Raw genomic sequence first — 11,540 nt, 5'->3', positions numbered from 1 at the left:
TGATGTGCTAAACTTACTTATTTCAAATCCATACTTGGGTAAATAGATATGTCATCAATATTTTCTTAATTGACACTTTTTCTTAATCTTATTGTCTTTGCAAGGCATAAAAAAATAATTTTCACTGAACTTTACTGATGTGGTGGATTTTTTAAGTGTTCAAAGTGACAAGGCTTCTTAGCTGTAGCGACAGACATAGAGAACATGTTATGTTATTAGTGTAGTGATAGGTTCAGTAGATTAGCGGAAGAGGTTTTCAAGTTCAGTGCTTACTGATTGATAACACCAGCATCTCTGCTGGATTGCATCCCACAAGACAACATGCCATCATACAACTGAAATATTGTTCAAAGCAGCATTAAACAATTTCTCTCACACTTACTGATGGAAGGCTTGACACCTACTTACAAGCTCCACCAATCACACAGGAAAGCCATCTCTATCCTCCAGGGAGCTTGGGCGGTGGGGTAGCATTCGCTTATCACGCCAAATGCCTGGGTTCCATGCCCCACATGGGTACAATGTGTGAAGCCCATTTCTGGTGCCCCCAGGGTATATTGCAAAGATATTGCTAAAAGCAGCATAAAACCATACTCACTCACTCACTCCAATCAATTGGCCCAATGTGCAAGTTTCTTTTTAATTACTTACATCTTGAGATTGAATATATAATACACACAACATGATGTCAAATGATCATTTATTCTCATTAATTACAGACATTGTGAATTGAGCTAACCCAAACGAGTATTCATTTCATGTAGTACAGACAACTGAATTTACACAATTCCAAAGATTTAATTCCCCTAACTTTACCAGAGCTGATATGATAAACATACATGCCCTGTTCTGTGGGCAGGTTAATGAAAACATACAAAAGATAGTTTACAGTGATGTTTAAATATTACTGCTTACATTTCATTCAGCTGGTAAATATTGATGTATAGTATGCAGGACAGCTGAAACTCGCAACAACAGGTCAAGATAAAACCAGGGAGGATTTAAGTCACCAGTTACAGTACAGTCAATATAAAAATCAAGAAAAACATCAACTGAGCAATTTTGAGCTTTGTCTCTAATCACTGAATCAAATGTGCCTCAGCTATAGGGAACGTCTGGTATCTGGAGCCAAACTAATCTTTAATGTCCTATCTTGACCTGTTGAGCATTGTTACCATTATGACTAATCAGTGTGGCTTTCACAGGATAACCCTTCAAAACTGTGGCCGCTTATACGGTACATAAGACACTGATACAAGGACGGTATACTACTGTTTTACTTCTACACAAGAGGCACATTAGCAGTAATCATATCACACATCCAATACTTCAAAATATATCACGAAAATTTGGCAGTGATGGTAGGGTAAACGAAAAGTACAGGAGTATTATCAAGTTATTGCACTGAAAGGTACTATCTATCAACATGGCTTGCAGCACTTCCAACAATTTTCTTCATAATTTTATAAATTGTATGTAGTTTCGTATAAAAGCAAATTGAATGTAGTGCAAGCCAGTTTGAAGCTACTGATGACCAGAGAGTACACTGTATTCTTTCACTCAGTTCAAAACATCAAATGTACAAAACAGAGAAGTCTGAAGGTTAATAGCACCAAAATGAAATCAGACTGGTGACCCTTTATTGCAAATTAAGGTCTCTTTTCTCTATCTAAACACATACCTAGCCAAGAAAAAAACTGTTTGTATGCGAAGCTGATGCTTTCAATACGTAGGGGGCAGTTTACGGTCCATCGTCTGACAGTATGTACAAGTTTTACAAGCACATGACGCCTGGAGCAATATCCCTGACGAGATCACATATTACTTACAGAAACTAAAAGAACATTTTCTTGTATTTATTTAAACCTATAAAGAAAAGGTTCAAGAGATTCATCTTTCATACAAACTTGGCACCTGCTTATTTTATTCCGTAAATTGCCTGCTTTGAGAGTGTCTGAGCGTGGCCTGCTAAACTGGTTATCTCTTTCTAAAGTAGCTAGCCAGAAACTTAAAGACGTTGCATAGTAATTACATGTGCCTCTTCCATGGCACTCAATGAAAGGAGCGGCACGGAAGTCCTCGAGGCAGGAGCCTGGGGAATCCAGGGACTGTCCGGAGCCTGAAGAACCAGCACCGGTGTTCTGAAACAGATAGGGAGGGAATGTGTCACTGTCTTAGCCAGATCATTGTCAGGATTTAGTGGATAAAGTGTCTACAAGACAGAGAGATGTCGGTGGTTTGATCCCATGCTGCATCATACCAAAACACTGTACTTGTCACCCTGCCTCTGCATTAAGGGAATAAAATACAGATTGGTCACCACACACTCAGAAAACTGTGTCTGAGTAGGGTACCCATGTTAAACTGCGGCATGGTATCTCAGTGTGCAAGCACTATTGAACCAGCATTAGTCCATACCAGTACAAGCATGATAACCCAATCTTTTAGTTGTCTCTTACGACATCAAGAGATGATGAAGACCAATTCTAACCCGGATCTTCACAGGTGTCAATGAGCACGACTGTGCTCGTGGCCAACTGTCCCCGTGCTTCTTAGATAAGGCAACTTACAAGAATGAAACTATAGCCGATCCAGAGAGACCTCCAGCCTCCGGGACATTCAGGCAGCACCATGGTCTGGCTGTGGACGGCCATGATCTGAAACAGGCAATACTCATAGTCTCTCATACGGCAGGAACACGCACATTTCCCTGTCTGTTAACAGGCAATACTCACATACTCACATTCTCACATACACAGCAGGAACATGTACAATTCTCTATCTGTTAACAGGCAATACTCACATACACACATACACAGCAGGAACACACATACATTTCCCTGTCTCTTATTTCCCTATCTGTTAACAGGCAATACTCACAGTCTCACACACAGCAGGAACTTGTACAAGTCTCTTTCTCACATTTCCCTATCTGTTAACAGGCAATACTCACATTCTCACATACGCAGAGCAGGAACATGTACAATTCCCTGTCTGTTAACAGGCAATACTCACATACTCACAGTCTCACACACACAGCAGGAACACATACATTTCCCTGTCTCTTATTTCCCTATCTGTTAACAGGCAATACTCACAGTCTCACACACACAGCAGGAACACGTACAAGTCCCTGTCTCTTATTTCCCTATCTGTTAACAGGCAATACTCACAGTCTCACACACACAGCAGGAACACATACATTTCCCTGTCTCTTATTTCCCTATCTCTGAACAGGCAATACTCACATTCTCACACACACAGCAGGAACATGTACAATTCCCTATCTCATATTTCCCTATCTTTGATCAGGCAATACTCACAGTCTCACACCAGCAGGAACATGTACAATTCCCTATCTCATATTTCCCTATCTTTGATGAGGCAATACTCACAGTCTCACACACAGCAGGAACATGTACAAGTCCCTATCTGTTAACAGACAATACTCACAGTCTCACATACACAGCAGGAACATGTACAATTCCCTATCTCATATTTCCCTATCGCTTAACAGGCAATACTCACAGTCTCACACACAGCAGGAACATGTACAAGTCCCTATCTGTTAACAGGCAATACTCACAGTCTCACATACACAGCAGGAACATGTACAATTCCCTATCTCATATTTTCCTATCTCTGATCAGGCAATACTCACAGTCTCACACACAGAGCAGGAACACGTACAATTCCCTATCTCATATTTTCCTATCTCTGATCAGGCAATACTCACAGTCTCACACACAGAGCAGGAACACGTACAATTCCCTATCTCATATTTTCCTATCTCTGAACAGGCAATACTCACAGTCTCACATACACAGTAGGAACATGTACAATTCCCTATATCTTATTTCCCTATCTCTGAACAGGCAATACTCACAGTCTCACATACACAGTAGGAACATGTACAATTCCCTATCTCTTATTTCCCTATCTGTTAACAGGCAATACTCACAGTCTCACATACACAGTAGGAACACGTACAATTCCCTATATCTTATTTCCCTATCTCTGAACAGGCAATACTCACAGTCTCACATACACAGTAGGAACATGTACAATTCCCTATCTCTTATTTCCCTATCTGTTAACAGGCAATACTCACAGTCTCACATACACAGTAGGAACATGTACAATTCCCTATCTCTTATTTCCCTATCGCTTAACAGGCAATACTCACAGTCTCACACACACAGTAGGAACATGTACAATTCCCTATCTCTTATTTCCCTATCTGTTAACAGGCAATACTCACAGTCTCACATACACAGTAGGAACATGTACAATTCCCTATCTCTTATTTCCCTATCTGTTAACAGGCAATACTCACAGTCTCACATACACAGTAGGAACATGTACAATTCCCTATCTCTTATTTCCCTATCTGTTAACAGGCAATACTCACAGTCTCACATACACAGCAGGAACACGTACAATTCCCTATCTCTTATTCCCCTATCGCTTAACAGGCAATACTCACAGTCTCACATTCACAGCAGGAACATGTACTATCTATGGATGCAGGATATTAATTTGGGTTGAAACAATACATTATGAGGAAATGAGGAAATGTAAAACTGCAATACTTTGTTCATGATACAATACGTATAGCTGCCTGAAACAAAAGCTCATTTGTTATTTTAAAATGTTAAATGGTCACGTAACCACAACTGAAGAATAACTGACCTCATATGATAGAGAGCCAAAATATAGAGCAGTCATCTTAAAGTGTCACATCATTAGCTATGATGGGTATTGTATATTGCATTATGGAGAGCAGTAGTGTCACATCATTAAATATGAAGGGTATTGTGTATTGCATTATGGAGAGCAGTATCAACTTAAAGAGTGTCACATCATTAAATACAAAGGATATTGTATATCGCAGTATGGAGAGCAGTATCAACTTAAAGAGTGTCACATCATTAAATACAAAGGGTATTGTGTATCGCATTAAAGACATTGATATTATTGAGCTCTGGGGGTATGGAGGGCAAAGTCATCCAAGCTGCTGAAATTCACTGAACATAGTTGCATCCCTTAGCTGTAGACCTAATAATAATGTTTGAAATCCAATATTTTCCAACTACATGTGTCATAGATTTCAACTGTCAAACATCTTAATATGAATTGTCAACACCAGAGAATAAACAGATTGGATTATCTGCCAAAAATTGGGCATAATATTGGGCACTATAGTGATGAATATTGTATGAAAGTATCACCGAAAATCAGTGATGACACTAGGTGTTCACGAAAAGGATAAGCATGTCCTACTCTACCCATAATACCACCACTCACACAATCTGCATAAAATAAATGAGACCTGATTCCATTCAGACTTTGCTCCCACAGTAAGATGACACCCTGTGAAAATATGATGGTAACTACAACACTGTAGCAAACAGCATAAAACCCCACTCACTCACTCACTCATTCACACACCCACCCTCCCTCACTCACTCACTCACACCCACCCACCCACCCACTCACTCACTCACTCACTCACTCTCACACTCACTCACTCACTCACTCACTCATTCACTCACTCACTACTCCTTATTACTAACACCCTGACTTACAGGTGATGGTGCTTCACAGACTGTGCAGCGACTGATGTAGGGTCTGATCTGTTCTCCGCTGACTGGGTTCATCATGGGCGTCATGGGCTCTGGTGTGGCCAGCCAGTAGCTGTAGTCGCTGCGGGATGCCACGTTGCAGACGTTGTTGATGTTGCAGAACATGAAGGGCATGGTGCTGAACCTGGGCAGGCAGCTACCAGCAGTACCTGATAAGAAACCATTCACACTGTAATCCTACAAAACTGCAACTTCAACTCACATAACAGACCATTCCACAGAGTGATTTAAGCGCTAACACAATCGTAACTCACATACTTTAACATAGGCTTATGACAGTTGTCATGCTAAGATCGCTGTGTGGAATCGGGTGTTGATAGCATCAGACACAACAAACTCAAGTTCAATCCACACCAGTTACTGTTGTCTTCAAGGTTATGATGAAACAGAACTATTTAATAATGATTCAGTTTCAAATTCAAAGGTTTGGGTAGTTCATTTGATCCAAATTTTACTGTATCTTAAATCAAAAGTGACAATGTATCATATTTTAGATACTATGGAAGGCCAAATGAAGTTGGGATATCAAAATGTTTTTGCCTTGACAAAAGAAATACTGCTTGACATTCTCCAACCTATAACAAAATTAGCTAAGGGTTCATCTCAGCACTTTGTATTTTGTCTTCCAATAGCTCTCTAATTCCGTGAGGGGGCACGGGTGGCCCAGTCGTCTAAGGCGCCGCGATTCGCTGTGCAGAGTTGCGTCCCTTGGACACCCCAGAAACCTATGATTGTGGGTTCGAAATCCCGGTTCGCCCCAATTATGTTTCTAGGTTTGTCAGCACCATACCCGTGCTCGTGGGTTTCACCGAAGTGGTAAACGTCTGAGACCTGCATCACTTCGGGCTTTCCTCCCACATTAAGCTGACACGCCGCGATATAACTGGAATACTGTTAAAAGCGGCGTTAAACCCAACTCACTCACTCACTCACTCTAATTTCGTGAGGATCTATTTCTTTAGAACTCAATGAATGATCGAAACAACTTACAAATGTTAGTGAGTTCTGATATATACTACTCAACAGAAGCTACAGAACACACATTGTTTTCATTTGACTACAGACCTGTGAAGATCCGGGTTAAAATAGGTCTTCACCAACCCATGCTTGCCGTAAAAGGCGACTATGCTTGTCATAAGAGGCGACTAACGGGATCGGGTGGTCAGGCTTGCTGACTTGGTTGATGCGTGTCATCGTATCCCAATTGCATGGATTGATGCTCATGGTGTTAATCACTGGATTGTCTGGTCCAGACTTGATTACTTACAGACCACCGTCATATAGCTGGAATATTGCTGAGTGCGGTGTAAAACAACAAATACACACACACACACACACACACACACACACACACACACACACATTTGACTACAGTCCATCTGTCATGATTAACTACAGGCTTGCAATGTATAATGAGTGTTCTTTAACTTGTTTTGAGTAGTACATACGAGAGCGCTTAAAGATTATTGAAAAAACATCCCCATGTTGTGCATGTAAAGCATAAATTGTGAAACAATCTGTCCAGGGCCCACCTGCACAAAGCGGTCTTAGCGCTAAGACTATCGTAAGCCTATGTTAAAGTATTGGAATTACAATCATCTTAGCGCTAAGATCGTGTTGTGCAACTGGGTCCAGAAGTGCAGCAAAAAACTGGTTAAAGTATTTGTCCAGTCATGAATTCTAGAACTCTTACCAAGGTCCTGTCCATGTGCACGCCCATTGCCAACAACATACAGCAATGAGTATCCAATCCAGAGATTGGCTGTTCCTACGGGACAGTTGGGAACGTTGGTGGTCTGGCTGTGCCTGGAGAAGAAACATTATTGTAAGATAAAGGCTCTTAAGGACACACTTTCAGTTATATTTGATTCAGCAAAAATGTTTTTACATAATGGCGAAATCTCTATCTAGAATCAACAACCCCGGATTCGAGTGCTTGCTCCGACTTAAACCATGTTCTGGTTGATTTATAATTTCCTTATAATCCTTATAATGACCTGTATTTGAGTCAGTTCTATTTGTACAAAATGCACTTTCAGAATGACCAATGAACTCCTGGTTCAGAATCAACAGCAACAACAGTGTGACCGTCACACACTGTGACGTCATCAAAATGGTTTAGTCATAAAGATCATAAAGATCTGAGAACAAGAAAAGCGTTATACTTTGATTAGACAAAATAAAATGTTTAATGAAAAGTACAGGTCTCCAAATAGACTTACCGTATTCGACGTAATAAGCACCCGCCTCTAATAAGCGCCCACAGCGATATTTGCTAATATATTGGCTAGTGAACAATCCCAATTAGCACCCCTTCCGATTGATCAATGTACACAAGACTTATTTATTCGCGTATAATACACACTCGTGTGTTATATGCCCCCTATATTATGGGCAATTAAATTCTGTAAAAATATATCTGTCGTATATAAACATTTCAGGCTGTCCACAGCATAAACCACAAAATTTATCTTTCAACTCCACCAAAATAATATTCTAATAGGAGCCCCCTATTTCTAATTTTGAGAGAGCCCTGGGCGCTTATTACGTCAAATATGGTAAAGTAAAAATATACATATCTTTAGGTGGCTTCACACGACAAACTTCAGTTTGCCGTTTTACGTTTACAAACATGAGTTTGTGTGTCTGAATTTTGCAAACACATTTTGCAAACTAGTTTGTGAAGTTTGATAAGTGCTTTCAAACTCAATTTTGATGTGTGAATGATTGTCAGACATATGTTGGTGGTGTGGTGATATTCACATGATGTGACGCCATCTTCAATCTATGGCACTGCTTGTGGCAGACCAATCAGAATGCAAGATTCTAAAATGTCATGGCAGAATTGTATTTGGTTCAACAAGAATAGAATAATTCATTCAAAAAGATCAATGTCTGAGAACATGAAGAGTGTTCTACTCTGCATGGAAACAATCAAATGTGCAATGAAAAGTACAGGTTGAAGAACACATATAAAGTTCAAATACAGATCTTTACCTATCTGTAGCTGCAAGTGTGTCCATCCCTACCTTGTGAAGTAAATGCCAGGGCCAAATCCATCTCCTCCGGGACCTCCAATCTCACCAGGGAATCCTGGCAAACCAGGGAGACCAGGCATGCCATCAATACCAGGAATACCAGGCTGGCCTGAGTTGCCTTGGTCACCAGGGATTCCAGGGGTTCCGGGGAACCCTTCCGTACCACGAAGGCCGTTCAGACCCGGCAGGCCATCATCACCTGGAGAGACATTTGCAGTGAGTTTTGGAAAAAGATTGAGGGTAATTTAGAACTGAAATATTTCACAGAATACAATAACAATGTGCATACAATCAAACACTGTTGTGTCAAACTTTGACGTGTCAAACTTATGGTTGTCTCAAAGTAAAGGTCTGGTCACTGTATTCCTTCTTTATTCGACCGCCTTCGTGGTCTAGTGGTAGAGCGTCCGCTCGGAGAGCGGAAGGTCCAGGGTTCGATCCCAGGCCACGTCATACAAAAAGACGTTAAAAGATTGTACTTGTTGTTACCCTGTCTGGAGCTCGGCATTAAGGGGCTAAAACGAGGACTGGTCGGCTCGGAGTCAGTATACTGTGTCTGAGTGGGGTATTCATGTTAAACTGCGGCATGGTATCTCAGTGGGCTAGCGCTATAAATCGGCATCAGTCCGGACTAGTACAAGCAGCCACACACACACATACACGTGCATGCACGTCGCTATATAAGTGCAATAATCTTGGACGCGACGTTAAACCCAATTTCACCTCACCTTCTTTATTCATCATTATTTCATCTCTGATATGTCAAATTCGATGTGTCGAAGTTGCGTTCGTCTCAAAGTTATTTTCCAGTCCCAAACATGTACTTCCAGCGCCAATTTACTCTGATAAGATGATTTTGGCACATTTGGTCATCTCATCATAATTAACAAAGTTTTAAAAGCCGGAAATCTCCTCTGCATTGTTAAGGGCTATTGTCTTGTTAGTCGCACTCCGTAACACCAAACTTCAAAGAAATGTTTAATTGATGTGTTTATCAGGGATAAACAGATAGTTTAATCAACACCATGAGCAGAAGTGAAAGGAGTCGTGTGTTTGTCACATGTTTATCTTTTGATTACAAATTGTGGAATGTGTCACGGATTGGGATTTTAGCTGATAGTCTTTTTGTTTCACTAGTGTCATAAAATGACGAACAAATAACGAAATAAATCAATACAGTTTGGAACATCACTGACAAATCGTGTGAAGGGCCTAGTTTTAGTGGGACAATAACTGGATAGGATGTTCCTACATCTAAAAAACGTAAATTAACAGTAAAATCAATTGAGACTTATATTCATCAGACATTATTGACTGAGTTTACTGAGATATCATTCCCATCTCGTTTAATCTTGTGTTAAGTTTTATATTCGTGATGCAGAATTTGAATATGTGAGCTGTTATGTTTTTTATGTTCCTACATCTAAAAAAAGTAAATTAACAGTAAAATCAATTGAGACTTAAATTCATCAGACATTATTGACTGACTTTACTGAGATATTCCCATTTCGTTTAATCTTGTGTTAAGTTTTATATTCGTGAAGCTGAATTTGAATATGTGAGCTGTTATGTTTTTTAACTTGTATGTAAACCATATTTTTAATAATACATACATGTATACATATCTTGTATTTTTATTGATTCAATTACTATTGACAATAATGATGAATTATAAAAGTAATGTTGGACTTTTATTTCAATTTTGCATTGTTTGTCACATGTGTTTCTATTTTTTCACTCATCATGTTAATCTGTAGATGTATGCCAAGTTATGTTTTGGTTGTGTTGAACCTAGGTTTAACTCCAAGTATTACGTAGGTCCCTTTAACTTCGACACAACGGTGTTTGACTGTATTTAAGATGCACCAAATCCGCAACCTAAAGTGTTCTCAAAGCGCTACATTATTATATCAATCATAGCTTGTATACTTATCACTATGCCCATTGTTATTAGATATAGAATCATGATATGTTGAAACTGTAATATGCAAAAAAAAAGAAGAGAAGTTTTTCTCTGGATTCTCCATTCCCACAAATATTTAAACACTGAACCATGCACCTAATATACCGTTTTCACCGTAATAAATGCCTTGGCGCTTATTAAAACCATACACAATAAGTTAAACCTGTTTTCAGAGATTGAACGGTTGTTAACAAACTTAGTTCAAATGTTGACGAACCTAAACAATGTTTTATAATAGATGTGGCGGCAGCTTACCTCGACCTCCCCTTAGTCCTTCTAAACCTGGTCGACCGGATTCACCTGGTTCTCCCTCTTCACCTCGTGGGCTACGCACATCGACTATATCAATGGGACCAGGGTCACCGGGGTAGCCCTTCAAACCTGCAAAACACAAGTGCTTCATATAACATCAGTAACTATACCAGTTCATTAGGAATATTATTTATAATATTAGATGCTGTCCTGGACTTATAGAGAAGCTAATCAAAGGGTCTTTTGAAATATTTCAACACGAGTCGGAAAAAAGTTTAATACTCTGAGGCTTGATTGTGACATCATGTTAACTGATGACATTACAAAGGTTTGCAAAGCACTGCCATTGAAGTGACATCTCCGAGGAAATATCATTTGTTCTCATTCAAGCGTTATCTCCCGTGGAAGTCAGCTTGGGATGTTAGATCAGTGTCTTCAACTCATTTGAGAGTTACAATGAATAAGTGATAAGTTCACAACATCTCATTGAAGATATTAATCAAGCGGGGGCACGGGTGGCCCAGTCGTCTGAGTGCAGAGTTGTGTCCCTTGGGCACGCCAGAAACCAATGATTTAGGGTTCGAATCCCGGTTCGCCCCAATTATGTTTCTAGGTTTGTCAGCACCATACCCATGCTCGTGG

At 39.9% G+C, this 11,540-nt stretch overlaps 1 protein-coding gene across 1 annotated transcript in view; it reads right to left on the bottom strand.

Annotated features, from left to right (window-relative positions):
* Positions 1-686: 686 nt before the first annotated feature.
* LOC124120618 (collagen alpha-1(IV) chain) overlaps positions 687-11,540 on the bottom strand; it is a 69,054-nt gene continuing 58,200 nt past the window's right edge. The window contains exons 35-40 of the mRNA XM_046483510.2: positions 10,902-11,027; positions 8,675-8,882; positions 7,339-7,451; positions 5,589-5,794; positions 2,571-2,657; positions 687-2,141 (exon numbers count right to left, since the gene is read on the bottom strand). Coding sequence (XP_046339466.1) covers positions 1,857-2,141; positions 2,571-2,657; positions 5,589-5,794; positions 7,339-7,451; positions 8,675-8,882; positions 10,902-11,027 — 1,025 coding nt within the window. The 3' untranslated portion in view covers positions 687-1,856. The remainder of the gene's footprint in view (positions 2,142-2,570; positions 2,658-5,588; positions 5,795-7,338; positions 7,452-8,674; positions 8,883-10,901; positions 11,028-11,540) is intronic.

Source organism: Haliotis rufescens, unplaced genomic scaffold (assembly GCF_023055435.1).
Source record: "Haliotis rufescens isolate VD_foot unplaced genomic scaffold, xgHalRufe1.0.p SCAF_9, whole genome shotgun sequence".
NCBI lineage: Eukaryota > Metazoa > Mollusca > Gastropoda > Lepetellida > Haliotidae > Haliotis > Haliotis rufescens.
Note: the sequence above shows the minus strand (reverse complement) of the source record. Positions and strands in the feature narration are given on the sequence as shown.